The following is a 27,248-nucleotide window of genomic DNA, read 5'->3' on the forward strand; positions in this document are numbered from 1 at the left end:
TAATAGAAGCACAACCTTGCGCTGTCAAACCCCAAATCAAGAAATTCATGGCACCATACTTGATAAGCTTTTGGATCCCTTCCTTGATAACTCCTAAGATGTTGGGAACAAGAATTTGCTCAATTGCAGTCTGATTGGAGTAGTAGAAGAGATTATAATTGTTGAAGTCGTTGCCACCCAATATAAAGCACGAGAGAAAGCTTCTGGAGATGGCAAAAGACTGAGATCCACGGCTGAAGACTTATATTTCTACTGGACAAGCTTCTGGACACGCCTGTACTCGCCAATCCGGATCTCAAGGGCAAATGGATTCCTCCCCTGTGGAGGAACAACAAAAGATGCAGGAAAACTTGCAGTGCAGCCAGCATTTCCAAAGTTGATCCCTCGAGAGAAATTTGTACCATAGGTTGGAGCTAGAGAGTGACCAAAAGCCTGGGAGACCATATCTAGAATGTTGAGCCAATCTTCCAGTGGGTCCTTGAGGGAAGTTTTGACGATATGGAAGATTGTTAGCAACACAAAGAGATGGAGTGGCAGTGCAAAGATTTCCAGTATCTGAAAGTGAATCAGTGAATACAAAGATCTCTGGAGCACATACTGTGTTAGCTGCAAGAGAAGAAAATGGGAGCAACATTAAAATCAAAGACAAAATATAAGAAACACAACCCATTTTCTTGTGAGATTCTCTGAATGAGATGTGAAGGTTTCTAAGACTGTCTTATATACTAGGTGAAACCTTTCTCAGGTTAGCAACACATATAATAACTTTACTACAATCATGATAAGATTGTTATGATAGTCTATAGTCCTAGAAATACAAAATAATATCTCATCTTTCCAAGGTTATGAACCACCATAATCTTGGAAACATGTTGGCAAATACAAAGACTTCCATGAAAACCTTGATAGAAGTTCAATTTATTTACATAAATTAGACATTAGAATGTAAGGTGTGGCATTCTTGGAGTCCAACTTGAGCAAAAACTCAAACACAATACTTCCTACATCCAAATTCTTCCATTTGCAGCAAGCACTGAGAAGAATTGTCCAAGTCACAGTAGTAGCCTCGAATGGCATCGTTTTTGCCATTGCCAGGGCTTCTTCCAGTAGATTTGCACGTCCAAGAAGATCAACCATGCAGTGGAAGTGCTCTAGAGTTTGCTCCACTCCATACGTCGAGGATTTCATCGCTTGGAACAAGCTCCTGCCCGTGGCCACCATCCCCGTCCGGCCACACACGGAGAGGACGCACGAGAAAGTGATCCCATCGCCTCTCAAGCCTTCGTCGTGCATGGAGCCAAAGAGCTCCAAAACTCGAGCCGCGTCTCCCTGGTGGCTATAGCTCCCCAAGAGCGAGTTCCACAGACTCAAGTCCCTGCTGCTGCTGGCGAGAGCATCAAAGATCCTGTGAGAGCTGGCCGCCTTCCCACACTTCCCGTAGAACTCCACCAGAGATCTCTCAAGAATACTACTGCTGCTTTTACTGCTGCTGCGAGGATCATCCCTGTTGATCGCTGCGTGAATGGCTCTGCCGCAGTCGAGAGCCACCAAGCTTCCACAGGCCTTCAGTGCAGCGACGAACGAGCGAGCCACCGGAGCAAAGCCTGTTGAAGCTTCCATGAGGAAGAAAATGCTCAAGGCTAGCTCCGTCTCTCCATTCTCTGCGTAACTGGCCACCAGAGAAGTCCAGGACACCACGCTGTGGCAAGGCATCCGGTCGAAAACTCTCCTGGAATCGGCTGGGCTGCCACACTTTGCGTAGAAATCCAGCAACGCGTTGGTCACCATGAAGTCGGAGTCGCATCCCGTTTGAGCAGCCTGGCTGTGGAGTTCCATCCCGGCCTCTAGTGACTTGACTTTCACGAGCTTCCCATCGATCGTTTTCGTTCCTTCTTCTCTGGTCGCCAAAGCAGCTCTGGAACTTAGCACGGCCACGAAGGTTGCTGCGTTTGGCGAGCCGCCTTGAGCTTCCATGCGCTCAAACAGCTCCAAAGCCAGCTTGTTCTCGTCGTTCTCAAAGTATCCCAGTATCAGAGCGTTCCAGGCGACCACGTCGTGATCCACCATCATGTCGAAGACCTCTCGAGCTTCCAGAATCCTTCCGCAGTTCATGTATAAGTCGATCAGCGCAGTCGCCACGAAGATGTCCGAGAAGCAGCCGCGAGGCACTGCTTGAGCATGCATCGCAAACGCCGTCTCAAAGCACCTCAGCTTTACGGACTTTCCATCGGCGAGCTGTGTGGATTCTTCCCGGACAGCAGCACTGGAGCAAGCCGCTAGTGCAGCGACCAACACCCGAGAATCGCCGACGCAGCCTGTAAATCCTCCCATCCTCCCAAACAGCTCCAAAACTATCTCGTCTTCGCCAGCTTCCAAGTATCCCAGGATCAGTGACTTCCATGCGACTGCATTGTGATGTAGCATACCGTCGAAAACTCTGCGAGCATCTGCCAGGCTCCCACACTTCGAATACATATCCACCAATGCCCCCGCGAGAATGATATCGGACGCAAAGCCTTGCCTTTCGGCTTCCAAATGCAAAGCCGTGCATTTTTCCAAGCTCTTCGTCTTCACCACCCGGCCATAGATGAGTTCCCCAGCTTCTTTCGTAGCCAAAGCCGTATATGCCATCGTCAAGGCCAGAAGTGTTCTCGAGTTTGGCAGGCAGTTTTCTAGCCGCATCCGCTGATAAGCTTCCAGTGCCAAGTCTGCTTCTTCGTTCTCCACGTAGCCGAGAAGCAAAGCGTTCCACGACACGGTGTCATGTCTCGGCATCCTGTCGAAGCACTTCTGCGCCTCCGCTAGGCTCCCACACTTCGCGTACATATCGATTGCCGCAGTCAAGAGAAAGACGTCCTTTCCACAGCCACTCTCCTCAGCCATGGAGACGATCTCTCGCCCTCTGTTCAAGCTTCTGGTTTTAACATCCTTCCCGCTGAGATCTCCCAAAGTTGGCTGCTCTTGAGACGCCAGACTAGCACAGGCCATAATCCCGGTGACAAAAATCCTGGCATCTGGAACGGTACAACACTTCTTCATTAGTCGGCCAAAGAGTTCCAGAGCGACAACACTCTGGGAGTTTTCTACGTACCCCTGGATGAGCGAAGTCCACGACACTAAAGTTGGAGCCGGGATCCTGTCGAACACCTTTCGAGCGTCTGGCATGCTTCCACACTTGGCGTACATGTCCACCAGGCTGTTTGCCAGAAATATATCCCCGTCACAGCAGCTCTTCACCGCGTGCAAGTGTATAGCTCTCCCCGTTTCCAGAATCTTTTCTCCCTGGCTTGCTGCTAAGTTTCCACAGGCCATGGTGGCGGCGAGGAAAGTTTTAGCGTTCGCAACCAAGCTAGAACCTTGTCGGAAGGACGAGTAGATCTCCAAAGCAAGCTCGCTATGGCCATTCTCGACGTATCCCACGATCAGTGCGTTGAAGGAGCCAATGTCGTGATTTTCCATGGTATCAAAAACCTGTCGAGCGTCAACCATGCTTCCACACCTGGAGTACATATCGAGAAGTCCAGTCGCCATGAAGAAATTCTCCTGGCAATCTCTTCCTCTTTTCCAGGCCTGCGAGTGAAGATCCATTCCCTTCTCCAGTGACTTTAGCTTGACGAGCTTCCCCTCTAGTGATTTTCCAGCTTCTCTGGAAGCCAAACTCGAGCAAGCCATGAATGCCGCCAGGAACGTCCTGGCATTTCCCTCGCAGCCTTTCTCTCCCATTCCGGCAAACAATTCCAATGCGAGCTCGTTCTCGCCATTCTCGACATAGCCAAGGAGAAGAGCGTTCCAAGACACCACGTCGCGACTGGCCATGGCGTCGAAAACCTGGCGAGCATCTGCCATGCTTCCACATTTTGCGAAGCAATCCACCAGCGCTGTTGCCACGAAGACATTCGAGGCGCTGCCGCTGGCGATCGCCTCGCGTTGGAGTCTCTTTCCACCCGGAAGATCTTTTGCCCTGGCGCAAGATTTCAATCCGGCAAGCAGTCTCCCGATGTTACCGTCTCGCGATCCCTGTTCCAATGCCGATCTAGAACTCACCGATCGAAGCTGGACGAGGAGCCGCCGCTGGAATCGCCTCTGGGAGATCTGCCCTGGCGATACGACCATAAGAACCCTAATTTTTCGCGCTTAAATGAGAATTTTAAAAACTAGGAACTAGGGTTTACAGAGAGTGTTTCTTGGCTATGGCGCTCTTGTGGTTTCGAAAGGGGCTGAGGCTCCACGACAATCCATCGCTGGAAGCCGCGTGCCATGGCTCGCGAAATGTGTATCCAGTCTTTGTTTTGGATCCTTGGTTCTTGGCGCCGGATCCAAGTGCGCCATCGCCAGGGTCTGCTCGAGTTGGGATCAATCGCATCCAGTTCTTGCTCGAGAGCTTGCAGGATTTGGATCGAAATTTGAGCTCCCGGGGAAGTAAGCTCCTGCTCGTCCACGGCAATCCAATCCAAGTAATTCCAGAGCTTCTTGACAAGGTGGAGTCTTCTTTCTCTTTTGTTCTTGAAAGCAGCCTCTTATTATTTTTTTCCAGTGGAGAATCAGGAAGTTGTGCTTTGAATTTGACACGGAACCATATGCATTGGATCGAGATGCTAAGATCAAGGTAGAACTCCTGGCTCATCTCATCTTGCCTTTTTTTTTTTTTTCTTTTCTCGAGAGTTCTCACTGTTTCAAAGAACAGGAGCATGCTAAAGACAAAGGAATTGAGCTCCATTGTTCTGTGAGCCACACTATTTTCAATCCAGATCTTCTGATAGCGAAGGTGACGACTTCATTCCCTTCTTGTTTACTAATATTTTGCGGTTTTCTCTATCAGAATGGTGGCAAGGCACCTCTAACGTTCCAATCCTTCTGCAAAAACCTTGTTCCAGCCACAAAGCCAATTGGAAATGGTCCATCGTCGATTCCTCCAACTGGTGATCTTCATGGGATCAAAGTGGTGCCAGTTCCAACACTTGAGGAGCTCGGTTATACCGATTTTCACGAGGTTTGTGAATTGTTTCTTCGTGTTTTTTCCTCCTGATTTACTTCTTGCTAAATCGCTCTTTGTGTGTTTAAAAGGATTTTTCTCCGTTTCGTGGTGGCGAAACTGTAGGACTAACTCGGTTGGAGGATAGTCTTGCGAACGAGGTACTAACTTCTGGAACTTTGCTTCAATGTTTTCAAAAATTCTTTTTCTTTGCAAGTAGAAGTGGGTATGCGAATTCGAGAAGCCCAAAGGAGATCCAACTGCGTTTATAAAGCCTGCGACCACGGTTCTTTCTCCATACTTGAAGGTTCAGGCGCCGGTTCAAATATCTCTCTTTCTCACTCCACACAGTTTTTTGCGTAGTTTGGCTGTCTTTCCTCCCGGCTTTTCTACTCTCGCGTTAAGGAGGTCTATTCCAGGGCGAAGTCCTTTACGAGTCCTCCAGTTTCTTTGGAAGCTCAGGTAAGCAAAGTTTAGTGCATTATTATCAAGTAGATTCCGTGAGCCTCTTTCGCTCAGCTCTTGTGGCGGGAGTTCTTCTATACTGCTGCATATGCTACTGCGAATTTTGACAAGATGGTTGGGAACCCCACTTGCAAGCAAGTAAAATCCTTCATCTTCTCTTTTTTTAATTGCTCTAAGCTTTGGTTCGATCAATCCATAACTTTGGTCTAGATCCCTTGGAAGGACGACGATGAACTTTTGAGTGCTTGGAGAGATGGACGTACTGGTTATCCCTGGATAGACGCTGCCATGACACAGGTCTCTTTCTCCTCCATCTTCTTCTTTACTAAACACTTTTGTTTTTTCCTTTCTTTTCTGCTGATTTTAGTTACGAAAATGGGGATGGATGCACCATCTAGCTCGCCATGCAGTCGCTTGTTTCTTAACAAGGGGTGATATGGTAAGTGTTTTCTCTTTTGCCTTACTGGTCATTACAACATTCCTTCAAATTTGGACAGTTTGTATACTGGGAGAAAGGCCGAGATGTCTTCGATAGGCTTTTGATTGACGCCGATTGGTCTATCAACAATGGTAACTGGCTTTGGCTCTCAGCTTCTGCGTTTTTCAATCAGGTATTTAAAACCTTTTAATTCTTGCTTCCTCCTCCTCTTACTGTGCTCAATTCCAGTACCATCGAATTTACTCCCCAATCACGTTTGCAAAGAAATACGATCGTCAAGGGAACTATATCAAGCATTTTCTCCCCGTTATAAAAGGCAAGTGGAAATAATCTCCTGTCAAAACACTAAACCAAAGGACGACGTTTAGATATGCCGCAGGAGTTTATCTACGAGCCATGGAAAGCTCCAGTTGAGATTCAGAGGAAAGCAAAGTGCATCATCGGGAAAGACTATCCAACACCTGGTAAATCATTCTTATACTTTTGGCTAAGCTCCTTCGATTACACCGTGCCTTGTTGCATCCAGTGCTCGATCATGCTGTTGCCAGTAAAATCTGTCGGGAGAGAATGGGAGCGGCATATGCTCTAAGCAAATCGTCGCATGGGAATGTCTCGCAGGAACAAGTAGATGAATTGCAAGACACGCTCACCGATGTTCCAACTAGTAGCACCTCTAAGAACAAGAGACAAAAGCAATCAAGGATAACAGATTATTCAGCTTAATTTAATAAAAATCATAAAACATGCCCTTGGTACTGGAGCCAGGAATTTAATGACGGCAGTGTCACCTCTTTGATTGATTTTATCGCTAGAAAGAAAACATACTAAACGTATTTGTAAAGGAAAAGGTGGAAAGAATATTATCATCTAGGAAAAGGTGCCTTAGCAGTATATAATGAGGCTAGTTCAAGGGCTAACTAGACTTTCGAGAGAAGATCTATGGCGCTTGGGTGTGGTGTAGAGATGCTTGGTGATCAGCCGTGGAAGAATGAAGGAGTGAAGATGGACTTCACATGGGCAGCAAACGAATCGTGCAAAGAGAGAGCCTGGTATTTGCAAGAGGAAGAGCTCCTCTACAAGCTCTTTGGCGAAGTGGAGTCGCGAGTAGCTAATGATGATGAGGAAGGCTGGGAGCGCGTTTCTGGGAGTGGAAAGACGAGTTCCGTGGATGAGGAGTTCATGCGAGAGGAGGAGCAGCTTTCTTTGCTCTTTGAGGAAGTGGCCTGGAAGGCAAACCATGAGGTGGGCGATGAAGAAGAAAACTCGACGATTCTGAGAGAGGTGATGGAGCTGCTTGGTCTCACAAGCAAAAGGATTTCCAAACTGTAAATCTCGGGGTGTTAAAACCAAAGAAGTGCTTTCTAGAAGTAACTTCCTAGACACGACATTTAATCTTGCCGTAGAATTTCTAGAGTGATTTCCTAGAAACATAGTGAGCTCCTAGTGATCTGTTTGTAAGCCAGCAAATCCAACTTCAAAGGAAACTTTCAAGAGCAAATTCCTTCCTCTTGCCGATTTTGATTCCCCAGCCTAGTTTCTTGACAAAGGCTTTCCTAAACGACCTGGTAAAGAGATTAGGCACTTTGAGTCGAACAGAATGAATAAACTTGCGAAAGGAATTCCAGTGAAAACTCCACCCTGGCCTGTATAGAAAGAAAATAGAAAGAGACATCAAGTCAAAGAGAACGTACTGGATCATCTTGGTTTTCTACGAATGAGATCTAGCCCTAGCAAAATGAAGCAAGGCAGGGCTATAGCAAAGTCGCCAAGGCAATGTCTGAGCCTACGGCATATCACATTGGAGTGGAGCCTTTTTGTCAACATATGGTGGACTCAAGGATCCATTGATAGTTACTTGGGCGCAGAGAACAAATTTTATGGAGGTCTGATCTTTTGTATAACAAGGTTACTGCTGTGCAATCGTACGAAGTCCCTTTGCTCCTCAGGATCTACGCATATAAGACCGTATCACCTGGTGCTTTTGTTGACATGTTCCAATGCATCTCTGCACCGTCACAGCAGGATTAGGGCGTTTAGATGCCAAAGAGATGCTAAGGGCATGCGACTGCGAAGGCTTTGAATACAACGAGAAATATGTTTTGATAAGCAACTTTGCTTCATTTTAATTGTTTCTATCTTTGTGATTGTTTTCACATTCATTTTGAAGGTCCAGGATGAGGAGCCTGATGAGGAGGCCAGAAGCTCAGTTGTGCATTAAATAACATAATCTTAATGTAGTTTTGAACTGTTTCTCAAAGTGATTCCAAGATGAACTTGACGGACGGATACCAAGTTCTGAACACATAACCGAAACGCACTAGTAGATCCTAAGCTCAATAAGTGACATAAAGAGACCCTCAAGCCCTGTTTACCGTGGAGTGCAGGAAAGAAAAGGAAGATGGAGCGATTTACCAAGTGCTATTTCTTTGCTTTTGATTACTCTGCTCAATTGTTTCCTCTAGAATGTTGGTTCTGCCTGAGTTGAAATGCAGAGAAACATTGCTGCTGGACACTATGATAGAATGTATTGGCAGTCTTTTGTGGACACTTACGGCATCCTTGATGTGTATGCTGAAGTGTTCTGAACAATGACATCGACTATAACTCATACAAAGGTACTGAGCACTATATGTTCTATGTTTCGCCAACTCGCAGTACGTTTTTTGTCTGTTTAGAATTGTGCAAAGAGCAAGGCGTGCCTCCTTTGGACGAATCAGTGTTGAATGTACATACGCAAGGTGGCTTCCTTCAGCTGCAGAAATGGCTGGCCTTGAAACACAAACAGTACCGATGACAAATACTTGGTTGGAGATTTCTTTACGTAGAGGATGAAGTACATGGATTGTCATTGTCTAGTGCGCTGATTGAATGTTTCATTGGTATGCTCTTCTTGCTGCTAATGGGATGATTGGTCCTGATTTACGTTGCCTCATAGAGGCGATGCTGCAGATCGTCGTGGCTGACAAAGTGCTGTCTTGGTCCCCCGAGTGATGCTAGAAAGGTGCTCTCAAAAAGGGAGGAATTTATAAACTTCGCATCCACTGGCTGATCCACTGCAATATATAAGGTGCAAATGGCTTCTTTTTCCTTGTTTCAAGAACTAAATCAATTAACCATAGAAGTGAAGAAAGCCAGCATTTCATTGCTAAGCACAAGGGAATGTCTCTCTAACACTTTTAGTTGGCATGCTCAAGGTTCATTCCAAAAACATTATGACGTCCAACAATCAGCACAACCTCATTCATGAAAAAGAAACCCCATGACTCAATTCATTGTCTTAGGTGCTATGTGATGAGAGTGGTGGCTTAATGCTTTGCCCCTCAGGCGTGGATACAAGAAGATAACGAAATAATAGCAGATCTTTCTATGCTAGAAGATGAAAGAAAGTGTTTTCATGAAGCACATTTTAACGAGGCAAAGCTTTTTACCATTCAATTTCTCCAGTTTCGTGACTTCTGTGGATCTTTGAATCCTATATTGCAGTGCTTGCATGGCAGCTTCCCGGTCCTGATACTTGTAGCAAGCTTGGAAATTGTCCTCCTGAGTTCATTGGGAATAAATCATCTTCGGCTTTGCAGATTTTAACGCGGACAAAATTCCTCGATTGTTAAAGAATATCTTAAAATAAACTTGAATCTTCTCGAATATTCTAAATATATTCTTTACTTATGTGACTCAAATAATTTCTTGAAAGAAAAAAAAAATGCGAGAGAGCAAAAGTAAAAAATTTATAGGCACTTACCGTCTGGAGCATGCACCTCTCCTTCCGGATAACAACGTCGCTCCTCGCTATAAAAGAAAGCCACCTCCCAAACAACCAGGAGCAAAGAGTTCCAGGAAAGCATTTCCTCCTCCTCTAGATCATGGAGTCGTCTTCTGGATTCGATTGGTGGATCCTCACTCTGCCTTTCTTCCCCCGGCATTTACTCACCGATCATGCATGGCGATTCGCCGCTGCTGCTGTGGCCGTGCTCGTTCTAGCTGCTGTCTCGGCGATCCTGGCTGCTTGGCTTGTTCCCGGTGGCAATGCATGGGGGAGAACGCTGAGGAAGAAGCAGACCATCCCGGGGCCGCGAGGATGGCCAGTGCTTGGAGTCTTGACGGAGATGGGAGGCCAAGCCCACCGAAAGCTGGCCAAGCTCGCCGAGAGGTACCACGCCAAAGAGCTAATGGCCTTCGGCCTGGGGAACACGAGGATGATCATCACCAGCAAGCCGGAAGTGGCACGAGAGCTGCTCAACAGCTCCGAGTTCGCGGACAGGCCTCTCAAGCAGTCGGCACAGCAGCTCCTGTTTGGACGAGCAATCGGCTTCGCTCCCTATGGAGATTACTGGCGTAACTTGCGGAGGATTGCATCCAACTATCTGTTTTCTCCACGCCAGATTGCTGCTCACGAACCATCTCGTCAGGCAGAGACAAGCAGGATGATCGAAGCAATGAGTACCTTTGCAGCCAACAACCACGGGCTTGTCCGAGTCCGGGACTTTCTCCAGCGAGCTTCGCTTAACAACATCATGCAGACGGTGTTCGGCAGGAGCTTCGAGGATGGCTCTGAGGACGCTGCTCGGCTTTCTGAGATGGTGAGGGAAGGTTTTGAGCTGCTCGGTGCATTCAACTGGGCCGATCACTTGCCAGCTCTCAAAGCAGTCGATCCCCAGAACATCCTCCAGCGCTGTGACGTTCTGGTTCCCCAAGTGACGAGGTTTGTCCAGAAGATCATCGACGAGCACCGCCAGTTGGTCGATAAGAAAGTTGGCGAAGCCGACTTTGTGGATGTGCTGCTCTCCTTGGATGGCGAGGAGAAGCTTGAAGACGCGGACATGATCGCAGTTCTCTGGGTAAGAAGCTTCAAGTCTGCCTCTGTTTTCTTTTATGACTTACGTGGTGTTTTGCAGGAGATGATTTTCCGAGGCACTGACACGGTTGCACTCCTCACTGAATGGATTCTTGCAGAGCTCGTCCTCCATCCTGAAATCCAGAGCAAGTTGCGACATGAGATCACGAGCGTCGTTGGAAAATCCAAAGTTGCCGAGTCTGACCTCCAGAAGATGGTGTACCTCCAGGCCGTTGTAAAGGAGACTCTTCGGATGCATCCTCCGGGTCCCTTGCTATCTTGGGCTCGGTTGGCGATTCACGACGTAAGCTTGAGTGGCCACCACGTCCCTGCAGGTACCACGGCCATGGTAAACATGTGGTCCATCACTCACGATCCTTCCATCTGGTCCGAGCCTGAGAAATTCAACCCGGAGAGATTTTTGGAGCAGGACGTTGATGTGAAAGGAACCGACTTACGTCTCGCTCCATTCGGAGCTGGTCGACGAGTGTGTCCCGGACGAGCTCTCGGCCTCGCTACTGTTCTTCTCTGGACGGCTCGGTTGGTTCACAAGTTTGAGTTCCAGGTCGACCCAGCCCATCCCGTTGATCTCACCGAAGTTCTCAAGCTTTCGAGTGAGATGGTAAAGCCTCTGGTGGTAACAGTGTTATAGTCTGTGCCTGTAGTTAAGGTCTGTGCCTGTACTTCGACAAATCGAAGCTGGTCAGCTCATAGATAATAAGTCGTTTACCTTATGCCGATACGTGCACCAGTATCTCGAATGTTATGGTGGCGTCCCATTGCCTCTCGAACATTTGTCTCAATCGCGGATCTCGTTCGTGAGTACATGGGAAAGATAATAAGACCACATGATATGCTGCTTCGGAGATAGACGAGAAGTTCCGAGCTGTTGAGCCACCAGCACGTCGTGTGTGATGTAATGGCACACGCACCATAAAGGAAACACAACCTGATTTGTTCCGAGCGGCGTGGGTGGGGACTTTTCCATCACTGCTTCCCGAGGGTTTATGACTTCACAAGCTTTGTCTCGGCTCTTTCCACTTCAACGTTTCTCAAGCTCAAAATCTTCGCTTGCTCCTCCCACATTCCTGTGCTGCCGTAGATGGCCCCCATAAGCACGTAAGCGGCGCCATTACTTCCATCCAGCTCTAGCAGTCTCTCGAAGGCCAGCCTTCCAAGTTCCACATTCTTCCACTTGCGGCAACCAGCTAGAACCGTCCTCCATGTCAAGGCATCTGGTTTAAAAGGCATGGACTTCACCAACGCCAAGGCTTCCTCGAGCTCGTTGCCCCTCCCAAGGATATCAACCATGCAGTGGTAGTGATCCAAGCCAGGCCTCACGTTGTATCCCGGGAGCATCGAATGGAAGCACCGTCGGCCTTTGTCGAGAAGACCAACGTGACTGCACGCTGACAGGAGAGCCAGGAAGGTGATATCGTCGGCTTGGACACCTTCGTCTTGCATCCGGTGAAACAACTCGAACGCTTGCGTGATGTCACCTTGTCGGCTGTATGCTACTATCAAAGAGTTCCAAGTCGTCAAGTCTGCTCCAGAAGTGAGCGAGTCGAAGAGCTGGCGAGCTGCGAGAACGCAGCCACATTTGCCGTAGAAGTCCACAAGACACGATGGCACAATCGCATCCTTCTCCATCCCAAATCTGTAAACATCTCCCTGTATCCTTTTCCCAGCACCGAGTGCCGCTACACTACCACTGGCGACGAGAGCTGCGAGAAAAGAACGGCCATCCGGTGGAACACCTGTAGCTCTCATGAGTGAGAAACTTTCCAATGCCTGTTCCCCTTCACCGTTCTCAGCATACCCGATCGTCAATGCCGTCCATGAGACAACGTTGTGACACGGCATCTTCTCAAAGACACTTTGAGCTTTCACCATGCTTCCACACTTTGAAAAAAGATCGATCAAAGTGTTGGCGAGAAAAACGTCGGAACTTCTGCTTCTCACGGCCAAAGAATGGATTCCGGCCCCCAGCTCGCAGCACCTGACCTTCACAACTTCGCTGTTGATCTTCTCCTCGACTGCCAAAGCTATGCAGGCCATTCCTCCAGCCATGAAAGTTCTTGCATTTGGTTCACAGCCTCGACCTTCCATACACCCCAGCAGATCCAAAGTCAAGCCAGCCTCTCCATTTTCTGTGTATCCCAGCATCAAAGCAGTCCACGAAACCACTGTGTGATCCGACATCCTATCGAAGACACGTCGCGCATCAGCCATGCTCCCACTCTTCGCGTACATATCGATCAAGGCATTGGAAACGAACTGGTTGGCAAAGTCACAGCCTTGTCTTCTCGCTTGAGCGTGCAAATCCATCCCTTTCTCTAGCCATCTAGTTCTCCCCTTGGCACCATCTTCTCTGGAGGCTAGCTCGCTGCAAGCCGTGATCGCGGCCACGAAAGTCCTGGAATTTGGAACACCACAGCACTGTAAGCTCGAGAACAGCTCCAGAGCTACTTCACTCTCACCATTATCCACGTATCCCGCGATGAGAGCGTTCCACACAGCTACATCCTTGTGAAGCATCCCATCGAAGATCTGGCGAGCCTCACGCATTGAGCTGCTGCATTTACCATACATGACGATCAGCGCGGTAGAAACGAACTTGTTTGAATCTATTCCAGCCTCCCTTGCGGCAAGATGGAGCTGCTTACCTCGCTCGAGATCGCCAGAGCTGCCGCAGGCCTTCAAACCGGCTATGCAGTCCTTGATTGTGATCGATCCCTCGAAATCTAGGCGCTGGAACACGAAGAATCTCAAAATCTTTGAAGAACAAGCAAAGAAAATCACTCACATTTCCCTGCACTACCGTGCCGTGGATGGCCTCGCACAAGAATCGCCGTGTCTGCGATGGAAGAACAATCCAGGATCTTGAAAACATCCCCAGAACCTCCTGGAAATCCAGACGCCGTGTGATCGCGAGGGATTCCAAGGAGCTGGAGCTCTTCCTCCATAAACCCTAAATTTTGAGCTAGGGCGGGAGCAATGGTAGAGCTAGGGCATGGAAGCAATGCCGCTAGAGGGATGGATCGATCACCAATGAGGGCAAACCGATGCTATCGCAGCTCCAGCAAGCAAGAACAGGTGCGTTGTCCATCGATCGATCGACTCACAGCTCTCGCATTGTGTTCTAGGCTATCATCTCCTCTCTCACATCTCCATCCATCGCGCTCTCGGCAGCTCCGGCAGCCTAGATTCATGGCTCAAGCGGCGATTAAAATGGCTAGACGAAGATCCACAGCAGCGGCAAGGCGATACCAGGATCTACGCCGATCTCCTCGACGTTGTCGCGGATTCCAGGTCTCTAGATCTCGGCAAGGAGGTCCACGCACGGATTTGCAAGAGCGCCATGGACAGGGGGCCGTTCATGGGCGACTTGCTAGTGAGGATGTATGTGGATTGCGGCAGCTTGATCGATGCCAAGGCGTGCTTCGATCGAATGCCCGTCCAGGACGCGCTCACCTGGGCGAGATTGATTCGCGCTCACGGACAGATCGGTGATAGCGAGCAAGCGCTCCATCTCTTCCGATCGATGCAGCTGGAAGGGGTGGCTCCGGTTAACAGGAACTTTGTGGCTGTTCTTGGCGCTTGCTCGGCTGATCCAGAGCTTCTCGAGGAAGGAAGAAGGATTCACGGGGTCTTGCGAGGAACAGCGATGGAGAGCGATCACTACGTGAGCACTACGTTGCTCCACATGTATGGGAAGTGTAGCAGCGTGGAGGATGCCAGGAAAGTTTTCGATGGGATTCGCCACAAGAGGGTGGTAGAGTGGAATGCGATGATCACTGCCTACGCGCAGCAAGATCATCACGAGCAGGCAATCCAGGTGTTCTACGCGATGCTGCTGGAAGGGGTCAAGGCCGAGAGAATCACCTTCATTGGAGTGCTTGATGCTTGCTCCAAGCTCAAGGATCTCGAGGTGGCAAAGCTCGTCAAGCTTTGCGTCGAGGAGAGAGAACATGATCATCTACACGACTCTAGTTTCGCCACTGCTCTCGTCAACTTTTATGGAAGCTGTGGAGATCTAGAGCAAGCTTTCCGAGCTTTCTCGAGGCACCGGCTAGAGCTGATACTGGCGACTGCGATGATCACGCAGTATACCCAGCGCGAGCGCTGGGACGAGGCTCTCGAGCTCTTCAAGGTGATGCTGCTCGAGGGCGTGAAGCTGGACAGGATCGCGTGTATGGCGGTGCTCAACGCTTGCTCCGGGCCGAGAGGATTGGAAGAGGGGAGGATAATTCACGGCTTCATGCGAGAGATCCGGTTTGACAGGCACGTCAACGCAGGAAACGCTCTCATCAACATGTATGGAAAGTGTGGAAGCCTGGAAGAAGCTGTGGAGGTTTTCCGCTCCATGCAGCATAGGGACGTGATCTCGTGGAACACCATCATCGCAGCTCACGGCCAGCACTCGCAGCATCCGGAGGCTCTCCACCTGCTCCATCTGATGCAGCTCGACGGCGTAAAGGCGGACAAGATCAGCTTCGTCAATGCTCTCCCGTTGTGTGCTACCTCGGAGGCTCTAGCAAAAGGGAGGATGATCCACTCGTGGATCGTCGAGAGCGGTATCAAAGCCGACGTGATGCTGGACAACGCCATCCTCGACATGTACGGGAGCTGCAAGAGCACCGACGACGCGTCCCGGGTGTTCCGAGCCATGAAAGTTCGAGACCAGGTGTCCTGGAACGCGATGATCACAGCTTACGCCGCTCAGCCTCGGCTCTCCTCCGAGGCACTGCTGCTCTTTCAGCAAATGCAGCTCCACGGGTTCATGCCGGATGTAATCTCCTTCGTCGCTGCTCTCTCGGCTTGCGCAGCACAGGCCTCACTCGCCGAAGGAAAGCTACTCCACGATCGCATACGAGAAACCGGGCTGGAGAGCAACATGACAGTGGCCAACGCGGTTCTAAACATGTACGCAAAGTCGGGGACTCTGGTACTCGCGAGAAAGATGTTCGGGAAAATGCCACTGCCGGACGTGATCTCCTGGAACGGGATGATATCGGCCTTCGCTCAGCACGGCCACGCGGACCAAGTTCTTCGATTCTTTCGGCGGATGAACCACGAAGGCAAGCTTCCCAACGACGTGACTTTCGTCAGTGTCGTCTCGGCTTGCAGCCACGGTGGCCTCGTCAAAGACGGCGTCCAGCTCTTCGTGTCTCTCCTCCACGACTTCCCGACGATCTCCCCGCGAGCCGAGCACTACTACTGCATGGTGGACCTCATAGCCAGAGCCGGGAAGCTCGATGCTGCCGAGAAGTTTATAGCCGCGGCGCCTCTCAAGCCCGACCGGGTGATCCACTCCACGATGCTCGGAGCCTCCAAAGTTCACAAGGACGTGGAGCGAGCGAGAAAGTCCGCCGAGCACTTGATGGAGCTCACGCCGGATCGCTCCGCCGCGTACGTGGTGCTGTCGAATCTCTACGACGAAGTCGGGAAGAAGGACGAGGGGGCCAAGATCCGGAGGCTCATGTACGAGAAGAACATCAGGAAGGAGCCGGCTTTCAGCTCCATCGCGGTGAAGCGAAGAGTCCACGAGTTCTTCACGGGAGACACGACGAATGCTCGAACTCCGGAGATCTTGGAGGAGCTGGAGAGGCTGAGCTTGGAGATGGCCAAGGCGGGATACACTCCAGACACCACTCTCATGCTTCACGACGTCGGGGACGAGCAAAAGAAGCGCTTGCTCTCGTATCACAGCGAGAAGCTGGCGATTGCGTTTGGGTTGATCAGCACGGCCCCGGGAACTTCGCTGAGGATCATCAAGAACCTGCGCGTGTGTGGGGACTGTCACACTGCCACCAAGTTTATCTCCAAGATCACGGGAAGAGAGATTGTGGTGAGAGACAGCCATCGCTTCCATCACTTTGACAATGGGACGTGCTCTTGTGGAGACTATTGGTAATTCGGTTAAATTTTATTTAATTTATTTTTAAAATAAGGAACAAAGCAAAAAGGTGGTTATTAACACAAAGGGTAGTTTAGTTTTCTATAAATCCATGAAGGTAAAGGTTTCTATCAGAAGGAAAAACGATGGGTTCTCACTCGAGTTCTTCAATCAATCATCCATCACCAAATTCCTTAAAGCCGACTTGGTGTAACAAAAAGAAGCGTTCTCCACGTCCCCGTTCTTCAAAGAGTTTAACTTGGTCGACCAAGAGGAAGTGTTCTCCACCCAAGAGGATCGCCCTGTATCCTCCAACGTTGTGCTCTCTTATGGATCTGGAAGGATCCCAGATGGATCACGCAAGTTTCTTTGAACTTGGAGAACCCAGAAAGGTGGACAACGAATTCGTGATGAATCAAGAACTACTTGAAGAGTTAAGATTGGACAAGGTCGACTTGGAGGAACTTCTCAAAGATCTATGAAAATTCACACACTTCCTTGGATTATAGTAATAAAATAAATTTCTTTGTTCCAAGACATCCCATCTCTCATTTTTGCAAGAGATTTGAACAAATAAACATTTTAACGATTTAATTTGATTAAAACATCCCTGGATATCCTTTAGGGTCACAGTCAGTTGAAAGTAACTGTCGTCCGGGCAAAATGATTGGCAAATTCCTGCCACTGCTGCTGCTGCTTTTGATCGATTGCTTTAGTGCGTCAGCTGTGAGTTCACAGAAGGATCAAGTGGTTCATCACGGCCACCATGATCTACAGCACCATCGAAAGCACTCAAAACATCCCAAGCATCCACACTCGATCATCAACAACACGAGCCGGGATTTCCAAGAGCTCTGGAGAGCCTATCAAATTTTCCTGAACCGGCTCTCGAGATCACTCGCAAAAGATGACAACGATGGACTTCCCTGGTGGTATAACATCATCCCACACTTTCCATGGCCCTCCTTTCCATTTCCGTGGCCTCCAATGCTACCACCACCGCCACCGCCACTGCCGCCTTTGTGCCCGCCACCACCGCTGCCAGTAAACTTCACCTCCAGCGATGTCGATCGAATCAACCTTGCTCTCAACATTCACTATCTCCAAGCCGAGTTCTTCCTCCATGCAGCGTTTGGACACGGGCTTGACAAAGTTAATGCAAAGCTTGCGAAGAAGGGGCCACCGCCTGTTGGAGGCCGCAAAGCTCAACTCTCTACACGAATGGAGCATGTTGCCAAAGAACTTGGGCTCCAATCTACAGGTCATATCAGGTAATTAACATTTCTTTCTCTCAAGTCTTTTTTTTCTAAAGCTGTTTCCCACACAGGGCAATCCACGATAAGCTGGACAAACAATCGATTTGCCGGCCATTGCTAAACATCAGTGTTGGAGTGTGGGATTCCCTCATCAGCAAGGCTCTCATCCACAATCACACCGAAGTTGATGGTGGTGGTTCTTTGCACTTTGATCCGTACGAAAACGACGCAAACTTTCTCATTGCTGCATATGTGATACCGTACATTGGCCTCAACACGCTCGTAGATTCTAGCAATCGAGTCACTGGCATTCAAGCACGAAAGGTAACAAAGAACTAAAAGTCTTAATGAAGATTTTCAAGAGATTTTTTGTTTCTTCAAAACAGTTGGTGTCCGGATTGATGGGAGTCCAAGCCGGCCAGGACGCAGTGATCCGGACATTGCTCTTCGAGATCATGGAAAACAAGCTGCCTCCGTACAACGTCACAGTCGCAAAGTTGACAAACCTCGTCTCGGATCTCCGGCACAAGCTTGATCACACAAGAAAGGCCGACGAGGGCTTGAGTGTGCATCAAAACCGTGGAGCCGAGAAGCAAGTAAACGGGAATTTGATCTCCGCGAATGACTACTCCATGGCCATCTCGAGATCGCCCCAGCAAATTCTCCAAGTTTTGTACGGAACAGGGGACGCTTCGGTACCGGGATTGTTCTTCCCCAAGGGGGCTAACGGGAAGATCGCTGGCATCTTTCTCAAACCCAGGCGGCCCAAACTTTAGTGTGAAGGACCTTTTGCCTTTCCAGAAGTTCTAGCAAATGAGATTCCAAACTTAGGATCAGCCGAGGAAACCTTCTTGTAGAAACAAACGGTGTCTCCTTCCTTGAGCGAGTGCTCCCTCACGTAATGAATCCAGTGTGTTGTGATCAGGCTCCCAGTTTTCCCTTTCTTGCACCGGAGCTCCCAAACTCCGCCCTCTTCGTCCACAAATTCCACGAGAACCTTTTCATTCGGGAGCATCGACTCGTACTTGACCGGGATGAGCAATCTGTGCAGGCTATTCACGTCGCTGGCGGTCAGCTTCTTGCCAAATAATAAAGCCCAACGAGATGGATCGCAGGTGACGAGAGGATCCTCGCGTTTCCGGGGTCTCCACTTGTGACACTTCGATTTCTTGGTGTCTCCCGCTGCCTGAATCGCGCCATCTTCAACAGAGGAGGAGGAATCTTTCACCTCATCAGTCCTTGAACAGAAATCTCGATCGCCCATCTTAAGTATCTTTACCTTTTGTCCCAGTCCTTGACTTTCGTCCATGACCACCACCTTTCTTCTTTTCTTCTCTTGTAGCTGCCCAGCTTCCTGGTTAATCACTTGTCTTTTGCCGTTGGAATCGGGCTCGCTGGTGCTCATATCCCCCGTGAACCAAAGTAGAGCCCTCCAGAGCATGGATTTCCGTGGAGACCGCTTCCTTCTCAGGATAAATGTCTTCGGGAAACTTGGCTGCAAGGCTGCAGCGTCCGCAAGAACCAACAGTCCGGAAAAATCTTTGCTTGCCATCTCACAACTAGTGAAAAAAACCCTTTGCTTTAATCCAAACCTATATTGCCTTTAAAATAGAAGTTAAGCAAAAGGGGGTTAAAAATCTTGGCGACGCCTACGTGGCAAAAGGTTTTGATTTGAAATCCCTAACAATCTCCCGGGTTTTTGCCGCTCTTCAAATTTGGTTCGCGGTTCGTCGATTGATCGTTCGATCGGAGGAAAGATTGTTTGCCAGTGAACTACTAGTGATCGCGATGAGGAGCGCAATGGGCCTTTTGGGCCAATTGATGAGATGCCGGTCCTCCCCAGCGACCAGCGCGAATGCTGTGATGATCTTGGCATCATCGGCGCCACCGCCGTTCCAATTGAGCAGCTTCAATCCTCTCAGCACTGCCGCCGCTGCCGCCACCGCCGCCTCTAGCCCGGGAGTGGCATCGATTTGTAGAGATTTCAGGAAGCTCTTGCTCAATCGCCCATATGTAAACGAGTCTCTCTCCTTTCTCTTCGATCTTTCGCATTTAGATGAGCAACATGGATTTAAGTTTCTCGAATGGGCGATGTCCAATCGATTTAACTGTCTTGGATTTCGATGGTGGTGATGCACAAACAGGGGAAGAAGAGGGCTGATCCCGAGGATGAGAAGATGCTGAGCGAGGGTGGCGGGAGCAAAAACAACTATGGGAAAGAATGCAGCCGCGTCAAAAGCACGAAGCCAAAGTCTACGATCGAGAAAGTTTTCCCGGGCAAGAGAAATACCCAACTCGACATGAAGAATCAAGTGAAGAACACCGCCAAGAAGGTGAAGAAAGTCGTGGAAAAGGTGGCGGACACTGCCAAAGAAGGGCTCGAAACCGCAAAGAAGAAGGCCGGAGACGCTGCGAAGAAAGTGAAGAAAGGTGGCGGCGGTGGAGGTGGAAAGAAAGGTGGCGGCGGTGGCGGAAAGAAGAAAGGTGGTGGCGGCGATGGTGGCGGGAAGAAGAAGGGTGGCGGCGGTGGTGGGGGCGGCGAGAAGAAGAAAGGTGGCGGTGGTGGTGGCGGCGGCGGCGGGAAGAAGAAGGGCGGCGGAGGAGGAAAGAAGAAGAAGTGAAGAGGAGAGTTTTGGCTAAGTTTTTCGTGCGAATGAATATATTTTGTGCCTTCTTTTAGGGTTCTTCGAGGGTTTTAGCGCAGTTCGTGGCACATTTAGGTTTCTTTGGAATGAATGAGGCGCATTGCGCGACAATGCGCCATCGCTAGAACAGCTTCGAGCATTCCTGGCGCCTCCAGGATCGAAGAGGTAGCTACATTTTGATTTTTGTCAAGATTTTTGCAATGGATTCTTCGTTCTTGTTCTTCCAGCCGAGCGCGTTTTTTAGGCCGGGATATTCTCCATCAGAGGTATGTTGAGACACGATTTTTAAAGGACAAGGCGAAACGAGAAAGAAATCCTTGCAGCACTCGAGCGAATTTCTGGATGAGAGCTTGGCTTCCACGAGGACAAAGACGAAGGTAAGATAAGCTTGTAGGCTCTGAATTCTCACCTCTTTCTTGTGAATCACAGAGCTCAACTAAATCCACAGCAAGAAAAAAGCTCGACTCGAGAGAGGTGAGTCGAGTTTCACCACTTTTACCTATATCCTTTTCAAAGAAAAACTGTGCTTCGTGTTCCAGCATTCGAATGGACTTTCAGCAAAGATGGGCTCACAAAAACACGAGAGAAAATGCGTGTTCATGGCCGGATTGAAGTCATGCTCCGCCTCCAAGGACGTCGAGAAAGGACGAAAAATCCACCGCGATGCCATCGACGCCGGCCACGAATCCGACTTGTTTGTTGCCACAGCACTGGTGGACATGTACGCGAACTGTGGCAGCATGGTAGAAGCTCGCAAAGTTTTCGACAATATGCTCCACCGCGACGTGGTTTCATGGAACGCGCTCATCCTCGGCTACGTCGAGAATGGAAACAGCGAAGAGGCTCTGCGGCTGTTCGACGCCATGCAAGCTTCCAAGCGATGCTCACCGAGCTCCAGGACTTTCGTTGCGGTGCTCATGGCCTACACACACCAGGCGACCAGAAACCAGGCTCGCCAGCTCGAGTTTCTAGAGAGCGGCATGGCTCTTTACTCCCGCGCTGGCTCTCACGCAAACAACTTCGTCGCCGCGGCTCTGGTGGCTCTCTGTGCAAAGTGTGGGGGCATGCAACAAGCCCGGAAAGTTTTCGACACCGTAGCTCGCCCCGACGTGAGCTTGTGGAACGTTTACATTCTCGGCTATGTGGAGAACGGGGAGAACGACGAAGCTCTGAGGCTTTTCTATAGGATGCAGCCGGGACCGAACGCTAGAACTGTCATGGCAGCTCTCCTGGCTTGCGGGAACTTAGCAGCACAGGAAGAAGGAATCAGGATCGACGGGATGAACTTAAAGGTGGAAGCGTTGCGGCAGGGTGTGGCTGTTCACTCGGTAGCTCGGAGGCACGGTTGTGACTCGCACAACTTCGTTGGGAACTGCTTGATCGACATGTACTCGAGGTGTGGCAGCGTGGTGGAAGCTCGCAGAGTGTTCGACAGCATGTCGAGCAAGACAGTCATCACTTGGACGGCGATGATGGTCGGATACGAGCTAAACTCCGAGGCGGAGCTGGCTTTGGAGCTGTTTTCACTGATGAGAAGCGGTCCGGAAGCTTGTGAGCCGGACGAGCGAGCGGTGGTGGCAGCTCTCACGGCTTGCGCGAGCTTGGCTGGCAAAGAAATCGGGCAGCTCATCGATGGAAAGAAGCTTGTCAAGGTGGAGAGCTTGGAAAAGGGGATGGCTATTCACTCGCGGTCGCGAAACATGGATATCTTCATCGCCACCTCTCTCGTTGACATGTACGCAAAGTGTGGGAGCCTAGAGGACGCTCGCAGAGTTTTTTACGCCATGGCTCACCACGACGTGGCGTCATGGAACGTTCTTATCACCGGCCATGCGGAAGGTGGTGAAAGCGAGAGAGCTCTCGAGTTTTACGATCGGATGCAAGCTCAAGGCATATGTGCTCCAAACGCGACGACTTTGGTAGCGGCTCTCACTGCCTGCATCGACATCGCAGCGAAAGAAGAAGGGAACACCGACGAGTCAGGGAAAGGCGTGAGATCCAGCTGCTTGGAGAGAGGAACAGCTTTGCATCGCCAGGGAAAGCAACTGGATTGCGAGTCGGACATCTCCGTAGCAAACGCTCTACTCGAGATGTACGCGAGGTGTGGTAGGCTGGAGGAGCTGTGGGTGGTTTTTAACTCCATGCCATGCCGGAACGTCTCGGCCTGGACGGCTCTTATACTGGGCCACGTAGAAAACGGCGAGGCCAAGGCAGCACTGGAACTCTTCGAGCGAATGCAGGTGGAAGATCAGTGCTCTCCAAAAGTTTGGACGTTTTCCTGCGCTTTCAGGGCCTGCCTGATGCTGCTCGACTTGCGAGCCGGGAAAGTTCTCCACGCTGCTGCATGCCGGAGGGGGCTCGAGGATTCTCTGACGCTAGAGACGCTGCTCATGGATTTCTACGGGAAGTGTGGCAAGGCCTCTCAAGCTCAGCACGTCTTCGACTCGCGACTCACAAGGGACTCGCTAAGTTGGAACTCGCTGATATCGGGCTACAGCCTTCAAGGCGACTCCGAGCGTGTTTTCGAGCTCTTCCATGAGATGCTACTGGATCACGAGAGTGTCGCAGTGACGGCCGCCACCTTCGTCTCGGTTCTCACCACCTGCAGCCATGCCGGACTCGTCGACGATGGCAAGAAGTTTTTCCACTCGATGCGGTCCAGGCACGGGATGGAACCGGGGCTCGAGCACTACAATTGCATGGTCGACATGCTCGGCCGGGCAAACAGGTTTGACGAAGCAGTCGAGATGGTGAAGACAATGCCGCACGAAGCAACGGCACTGACTTGGAGGACTCTTTTATCGGCGTGTCAGACTTGGAAGAATGTCGAGGTGGGAAAGCTTGCGTTTGAGGCTCTGGTGAAGCTGGACGAGAGCGATTCGGCGGGATATGTTTTGATGTCAAACATCTACTCGAGCCAAAGCAGCAGCTGAGTGAGTAAGTTTTCTGTTTTTGATCTTCTTTCTACTCAGTGGAGTGACTTCTTTTTTCTTTATCTTTTGCAGCGAAGATTCTACTTTTGGGAAAGAGGAAAAAGTGAACAGCGAGGACGAAATTTGGACAAAGCTCTTGATTTTCCAAAGTTTTGTGCCGCTGCAGTTTTATCCGAGCCATCCATTCCTCTTTCGTGAACAATTCTTTGACTTTGGGGAGGCGAAATTCGGTAAGCTTTCGTATTCGTCTTGATTTGTTTTGTCTTTGACAGTCGCTCTGTGCGAAAGTTGTTGATAGAACTCAATGGAGTGTGAACTGGAGGTTTTGAAAGAAAAGGTGTCACGAGGTGGGGATCGATCCAATTTAACCGCAACAACCTCTCGTGATCGCTTTGATTCCAGCAGAAGACTCGCTCGGCTCGGCACCACGATCAGCCTCCTCGAGCTGGACAAAAATGTTATGTTTGTGTTCGAGCATCCGTTTCACACAGCTCTTTCGTTCCAAAAGGTGCGCCTCTCTCTCTTTCGTACAAAAAAGTTTCTTGTTAGTTCTCTCACCACTCTCTCCTCTCGCCACCTAACAGGGAAATCCAACTAACTCGATCAGTCAGTCCATCTCATGCTAAAAACTTCCATTGATTTCGATCACCAAACTCTTGTAAGTGGCAGGCAGCAGTGCCCCATCGCATGGTCTTAAAATCCTTCACTGTCTTCTCGTTTTGCAGAATTTTTTTCCTTCTCATCGTCGACAAATTCTAATTCCTTTCTGATTCTACAGGCAGGGAATCTCGACAGTACCCAAAAGAAGGTTGCGAGAAAACAAGCTTCGAGAACTTCCCCAGGTTTGCTTCCCTTTCCTTTCGTAAAAGTCGGCAAGAACAGAGTGATTTTTGACAATCAGCAACAACCAGGGATTTTTCTTTTCTCTCCCTCTCTCGCTCTCTCTCCTCTTTTTTCCCTCCTTTATACCAACAGCTTGAATGCTCGACCTGTGTGGCTTTAGTATTTATTGCCATACTCCCAAGTACCATTTCTAGTGTGTGAAACACCCAGAACTCAACTGGGTGCATTTTTTCCCTTCCTTTTTTTCCCTTCTCCGTTCCCTTTTCTCTTTTCAGATACAACACAAGCATCTTCTGCCTCTGCTCTCGTTCTCTAGTTTTTTGAAAATGGCGGCTGATTTCTCGTTGTGCCGACAGTTAAGGCAGCAAATTTTACTAAGATTTCTCCCCCTGATCGTCGCAGTTGTCTTGCAACAACGGGAGCCAGCAGCACTAGCAGTTGCTCCACCAGCGCAGAGGATCGAAAGGAGCGATGGTCTGTGCAGGCAGCTGGTTCATCCATACAGCTACGACTGCCAGGAGTACATGGTAAAATTTGAAGTTTGCAGAGGGAAGTCTAACTAAGCTTTGGGTCTGTGAATCAGGTGACAACGGAGGACAGTTTTCTTCTTGGTGTCCAGAGGATCAAGAGTCCAAAGTCTCCTGCAAGCCGAGGCCCTGTCTTCTTGTATCATGGAGTTCTTATCGTAAGTTCCATTTTCCTCCTGGTTACTCTTCTTTTCTCTTTTTCATTTTGTTGTTTTGTTCTTGTAGGGTGGTGATATCTGGGTGCTCAATCCTCCCTCTGAATCTTTGCCATATATCCTCGCAGATGCCGGTTATGATGTGTGGCTTGGAAACACGCGCACTACAAGCTTCAGTTACGGCCATGTTTCTTACAGGAGAAGCGATCAAGTGAGTGTTCTCTCTCGAAAGTTTTATGTGACGAAACAATCTTTTCTTGCAGGGCTTCTGGGACTGGAGTGTGGATGAATTGTCACGGTATGACCTCTCTGCGATGATCAAGCATACGTATGCCGTCACTGGCAGGCAGATCAAGTTCATTGGGTATTCCGAGGTATCCAGCACTCTTTTCTCTTTTCTTTTAGTTTCGGCTTTTTTCTCCACAACCAGGGAACACAAGCAGCATTTGCAGCATTCTCTCAAGGCCAATTGGTAGAATACATCGAGAAGGCAGTAATGCTCGCTCCCATCGCTTATCTACACCATTTTACTTCACCTATCGGACTTGCCGGCATAGCCATACAACTTGATAAGGTAGAATCGACCCGTTTTTTTAACTTTGCACTGAATGGCTTTTCATTAAGGTTCTCGACTTTTGCAGATTTATGACGCTCTTCATATCTATCAGTTCAGCCTCACCTATCGCTCGTAAGCTTTCGGAAGTTCGTGTGTCACTCATAGTTTTTCTGCTCCAAAACAGACGGACTGGAAAGCAGCTCCTGGATTACCTCTGCCCAAACAACATCAACTTCTGCCAGAAGAACTGGATCACACTTCTCACTGGTATGTAATCTTCCTTTCCATGAATTTCACTCAGATCTTCCAAAACAGGGAACAATTGCTGCTTGAACAACAGCCGATGGGAATTCTACGACAACTACGAGCTCCAAGACACCTCCGCCAAGAACATGAAGCACTTCGCACAGCGTAAGCTCAGAAAAGTGTTCCCTTCCAATTTTCCGGGAAACAAATGCTTGTATCGTACAGAGTACCGTACGCAGACCTTCTGCAAGTTTGACTATGGCGCGACCGAGAACTTCCGGCGGTACCGGTCAAAGTCGCCGCCCTCGTACGACTTGACCGGCATCCCGAGTCAACTCCCCTTGCTCCTCATCAACGGCGGGCGTGACGCGCTCTCGGATCCAACGGACGTGGATCGCCTAATCGCGGAGCTCCCCTCGCGCCCACAGCACCTCTTTATTCCCGACTATGCCCATTTTGATTTCGTGCTTGGCCTCAATGCCAAGGACAAGGTGTACGGTCGGGTACTCTCCTTTTTCGCTGGGTGACACGTGGCACCCTGTGAAGGCTTTTCGTTCTCCCGCGGCTGCGCCAGGAAGTGTGAGACTTTCTTTGTTTGCAGATCCTTCGAGGGGATCTACTGGGAGTTGCCAGTTTCTCTGGCGATCTGGAGTGAGATAATCGGCTCCATCTTGCTGCAATGGAGGAACCGATTCAAACATGTTTGTGGCCACTGAAATGTAGCTCCTGTTACTTTTTGCTCTGAGCCTTTTAGCTAGTTCAATTAAGATGGCATATGGTGGCAATGTATAAATATTTAACCAACTTAATTCAGGGATGTCAACTTAATTCTATAGTACTATGATTAATTTGTTGTCCAACTAAGTAATATTTAAAAAAAAAACATTTTGTACATGATAAATCATTTTCATAGATTTTTTGAATATCTCAAACAAAACAATCCATTCAACATATACAAATAAATCTATCTAATAGTTTTGTTAAAAGTATTTTATACTTTTGTAGTGCTTATTAGTTAATAACTTAATTATTAAAAGTATCAACACTCTATTAAATATTTATAAAAGATTATTAAAACTTATATATGTTTTAAAAAATTAAATATTTTATTTTATATAAATTTTTCAAAGCTCTATATTTAATATCAAAGTAAAATAAATTTATTCAATTATTGAAATTTCAACATATTTCTATTTAATTTTTATTATTGAAATACATAAAACACTATATTAGTAAGTTTTTTTGAAAACTTAATGGCATAAAGCCTCCCCATTTTTTTGTTTTCTATATAACATTATTAGTTATTATTTTAATTGTAGAATATTATAAAACAAATTTAGATATATAATATACAAATAAAATAAACACTTTATACCATAAAAACTTTAGAATAATAAACTTATATAAAGGCAAATTTGTTGGCAAATATGTAGGATACACTTGTGAAATTTAAGTAATGATAACCTTTATTTGATCAA

General features: G+C 48.8%; 7 protein-coding genes across 9 annotated transcripts; 5 read left to right on the forward strand and 2 right to left on the reverse strand.

The window, feature by feature from the left end:
* Positions 1–249: 249 nt before the first annotated feature.
* Positions 250–4,113, reverse strand: LOC112349021 (pentatricopeptide repeat-containing protein At5g27110-like). The gene is made up of 2 exons (XM_024682592.1): positions 1,006–4,113; positions 250–555 (listed from the first exon to the last, which is right to left on the reverse strand). Exons 1-2 carry the CDS (start codon positions 4,111–4,113, stop codon positions 250–252), a joined length of 3,414 nt encoding a protein of 1,137 aa, XP_024538360.1.
* Positions 4,114–4,183: 70 nt separating this feature from the next.
* On the forward strand, positions 4,184–6,620 carry LOC9657150 ((6-4)DNA photolyase). Its single transcript, XM_024682844.1, has 14 exons — positions 4,184–4,478; positions 4,535–4,606; positions 4,685–4,765; positions 4,820–4,990; positions 5,065–5,133; positions 5,193–5,279; positions 5,336–5,434; positions 5,492–5,575; positions 5,648–5,734; positions 5,805–5,876; positions 5,935–6,048; positions 6,105–6,192; positions 6,245–6,340; positions 6,403–6,620. The coding sequence occupies exons 1-14, from the start codon at positions 4,191–4,193 to the stop codon at positions 6,597–6,599; spliced, it is 1,605 nt and encodes a 534-aa protein (XP_024538612.1). The 5' UTR covers positions 4,184–4,190; the 3' UTR covers positions 6,600–6,620.
* Positions 6,621–9,467: 2,847 nt separating this feature from the next.
* Positions 9,468–11,381, forward strand: LOC9656177 (cytochrome P450 78A4). Its single transcript, XM_024682881.1, has one exon. It carries the CDS (start codon positions 9,740–9,742, stop codon positions 11,360–11,362), a length of 1,623 nt encoding a protein of 540 aa, XP_024538649.1. The 5' UTR covers positions 9,468–9,739; the 3' UTR covers positions 11,363–11,381.
* Positions 11,382–11,688: 307 nt separating this feature from the next.
* Positions 11,689–13,665, reverse strand: LOC112349104 (pentatricopeptide repeat-containing protein At2g13600-like). Of its 2 annotated transcripts, none has more exons than XM_024682886.1 (4): positions 13,517–13,665; positions 13,377–13,461; positions 13,191–13,282; positions 11,689–13,126 (listed from the first exon to the last, which is right to left on the reverse strand). In XM_024682886.1, exon 4 carries the CDS (start codon positions 13,036–13,038, stop codon positions 11,716–11,718), a length of 1,323 nt encoding a protein of 440 aa, XP_024538654.1. In that variant the 5' UTR covers positions 13,039–13,126; positions 13,191–13,282; positions 13,377–13,461; positions 13,517–13,665; the 3' UTR covers positions 11,689–11,715. The 2 variants fall into 2 exon arrangements, with proteins under 2 accessions (XP_024538654.1, XP_024538653.1); XM_024682885.1 differs by having other exon boundaries at positions 13,191–13,285.
* Positions 13,666–13,708: 43 nt separating this feature from the next.
* On the forward strand, positions 13,709–16,667 carry LOC9656404 (pentatricopeptide repeat-containing protein At3g24000, mitochondrial). Its single transcript, XM_002977597.2, has 2 exons — positions 13,709–13,806; positions 13,857–16,667. Exons 1-2 carry the CDS (start codon positions 13,776–13,778, stop codon positions 16,625–16,627), a joined length of 2,802 nt encoding a protein of 933 aa, XP_002977643.2. The 5' UTR covers positions 13,709–13,775; the 3' UTR covers positions 16,628–16,667.
* A 3,907-nt stretch (positions 16,668–20,574) lies between these two features.
* On the forward strand, positions 20,575–23,466 carry LOC112349103 (pentatricopeptide repeat-containing protein At3g09040, mitochondrial-like). The gene is made up of 5 exons (XM_024682878.1): positions 20,575–20,675; positions 20,738–20,776; positions 20,834–20,887; positions 20,940–20,984; positions 21,050–23,466. The coding sequence occupies exons 1-5, from the start codon at positions 20,601–20,603 to the stop codon at positions 23,441–23,443; spliced, it is 2,607 nt and encodes an 868-aa protein (XP_024538646.1). The 5' UTR covers positions 20,575–20,600; the 3' UTR covers positions 23,444–23,466.
* A 55-nt stretch (positions 23,467–23,521) lies between these two features.
* LOC9656409 (triacylglycerol lipase 1) lies at positions 23,522–26,512 on the forward strand. Of its 2 annotated transcripts, none has more exons than XM_024682882.1 (12): positions 23,522–23,673; positions 23,742–23,951; positions 24,222–24,285; positions 24,689–24,813; positions 24,870–24,971; positions 25,039–25,179; positions 25,232–25,342; positions 25,399–25,542; positions 25,610–25,656; positions 25,709–25,791; positions 25,840–25,935; positions 25,996–26,512. In XM_024682882.1, the coding sequence occupies exons 2-12, from the start codon at positions 23,748–23,750 to the stop codon at positions 26,295–26,297; spliced, it is 1,419 nt and encodes a 472-aa protein (XP_024538650.1). In that variant the 5' UTR covers positions 23,522–23,673; positions 23,742–23,747; the 3' UTR covers positions 26,298–26,512. The 2 variants fall into 2 exon arrangements, with proteins under 2 accessions (XP_024538650.1, XP_024538651.1); XM_024682883.1 differs by lacking the exon at positions 23,522–23,673 and adding an exon at positions 24,028–24,101 and having other exon boundaries at positions 23,909–23,951.
* Positions 26,513–27,248: the final 736 nt, after the last annotated feature.

Source organism: Selaginella moellendorffii, unplaced genomic scaffold, assembly GCF_000143415.4.
Source record: "Selaginella moellendorffii unplaced genomic scaffold, v1.0 SELMOscaffold_35, whole genome shotgun sequence".
In the NCBI taxonomy this organism is placed as follows: Eukaryota; Viridiplantae; Streptophyta; class Lycopodiopsida; order Selaginellales; family Selaginellaceae; genus Selaginella; species Selaginella moellendorffii.

Coding starts and splice junctions, on each gene's coding strand:
- LOC112349021 (XM_024682592.1), bottom strand. CDS start 4,113: ATGGTCGTATCGCCAGGGCAGATCTCCCAGAGGCGATTCCAGCGGCGG. Junction 556..1,005: donor GCAAATGGAAGAATTTGGAT/GTAGGAAGTATT, acceptor ATTCACTTTCAG/ATACTGGAAATCTTTGCACT.
- LOC9657150 (XM_024682844.1), top strand. CDS start 4,191: ATGGCGCTCTTGTGGTTTCGAAAGGGGCTGAGGCTCCACGACAATCCA. Junction 5,134..5,192: donor AGGATAGTCTTGCGAACGAG/GTACTAACTTCT, acceptor CTTTGCAAGTAG/AAGTGGGTATGCGAATTCGA. Junction 5,735..5,804: donor TAGACGCTGCCATGACACAG/GTCTCTTTCTCC, acceptor TGCTGATTTTAG/TTACGAAAATGGGGATGGAT.
- LOC9656177 (XM_024682881.1), top strand. CDS start 9,740: ATGGAGTCGTCTTCTGGATTCGATTGGTGGATCCTCACTCTGCCTTTC.
- LOC112349104 (XM_024682886.1), bottom strand. CDS start 13,038: ATGGATTTGCACGCTCAAGCGAGAAGACAAGGCTGTGACTTTGCCAAC.
- LOC9656404 (XM_002977597.2), top strand. CDS start 13,776: ATGCTATCGCAGCTCCAGCAAGCAAGAACAG. Junction 13,807..13,856: donor GCTCCAGCAAGCAAGAACAG/GTGCGTTGTCCA, acceptor ATTGTGTTCTAG/GCTATCATCTCCTCTCTCAC.
- LOC112349103 (XM_024682878.1), top strand. CDS start 20,601: ATGAGGCGCATTGCGCGACAATGCGCCATCGCTAGAACAGCTTCGAGC. Junction 20,676..20,737: donor GCGCCTCCAGGATCGAAGAG/GTAGCTACATTT, acceptor TTGTTCTTCCAG/CCGAGCGCGTTTTTTAGGCC. Junction 20,985..21,049: donor AAAAGCTCGACTCGAGAGAG/GTGAGTCGAGTT, acceptor TTCGTGTTCCAG/CATTCGAATGGACTTTCAGC.
- LOC9656409 (XM_024682882.1), top strand. CDS start 23,748: ATGGAGTGTGAACTGGAGGTTTTGAAAGAAAAGGTGTCACGAGGTGGG. Junction 23,952..24,221: donor CAGCTCTTTCGTTCCAAAAG/GTGCGCCTCTCT, acceptor CTGATTCTACAG/GCAGGGAATCTCGACAGTAC. Junction 25,343..25,398: donor AGTTCATTGGGTATTCCGAG/GTATCCAGCACT, acceptor CTCCACAACCAG/GGAACACAAGCAGCATTTGC.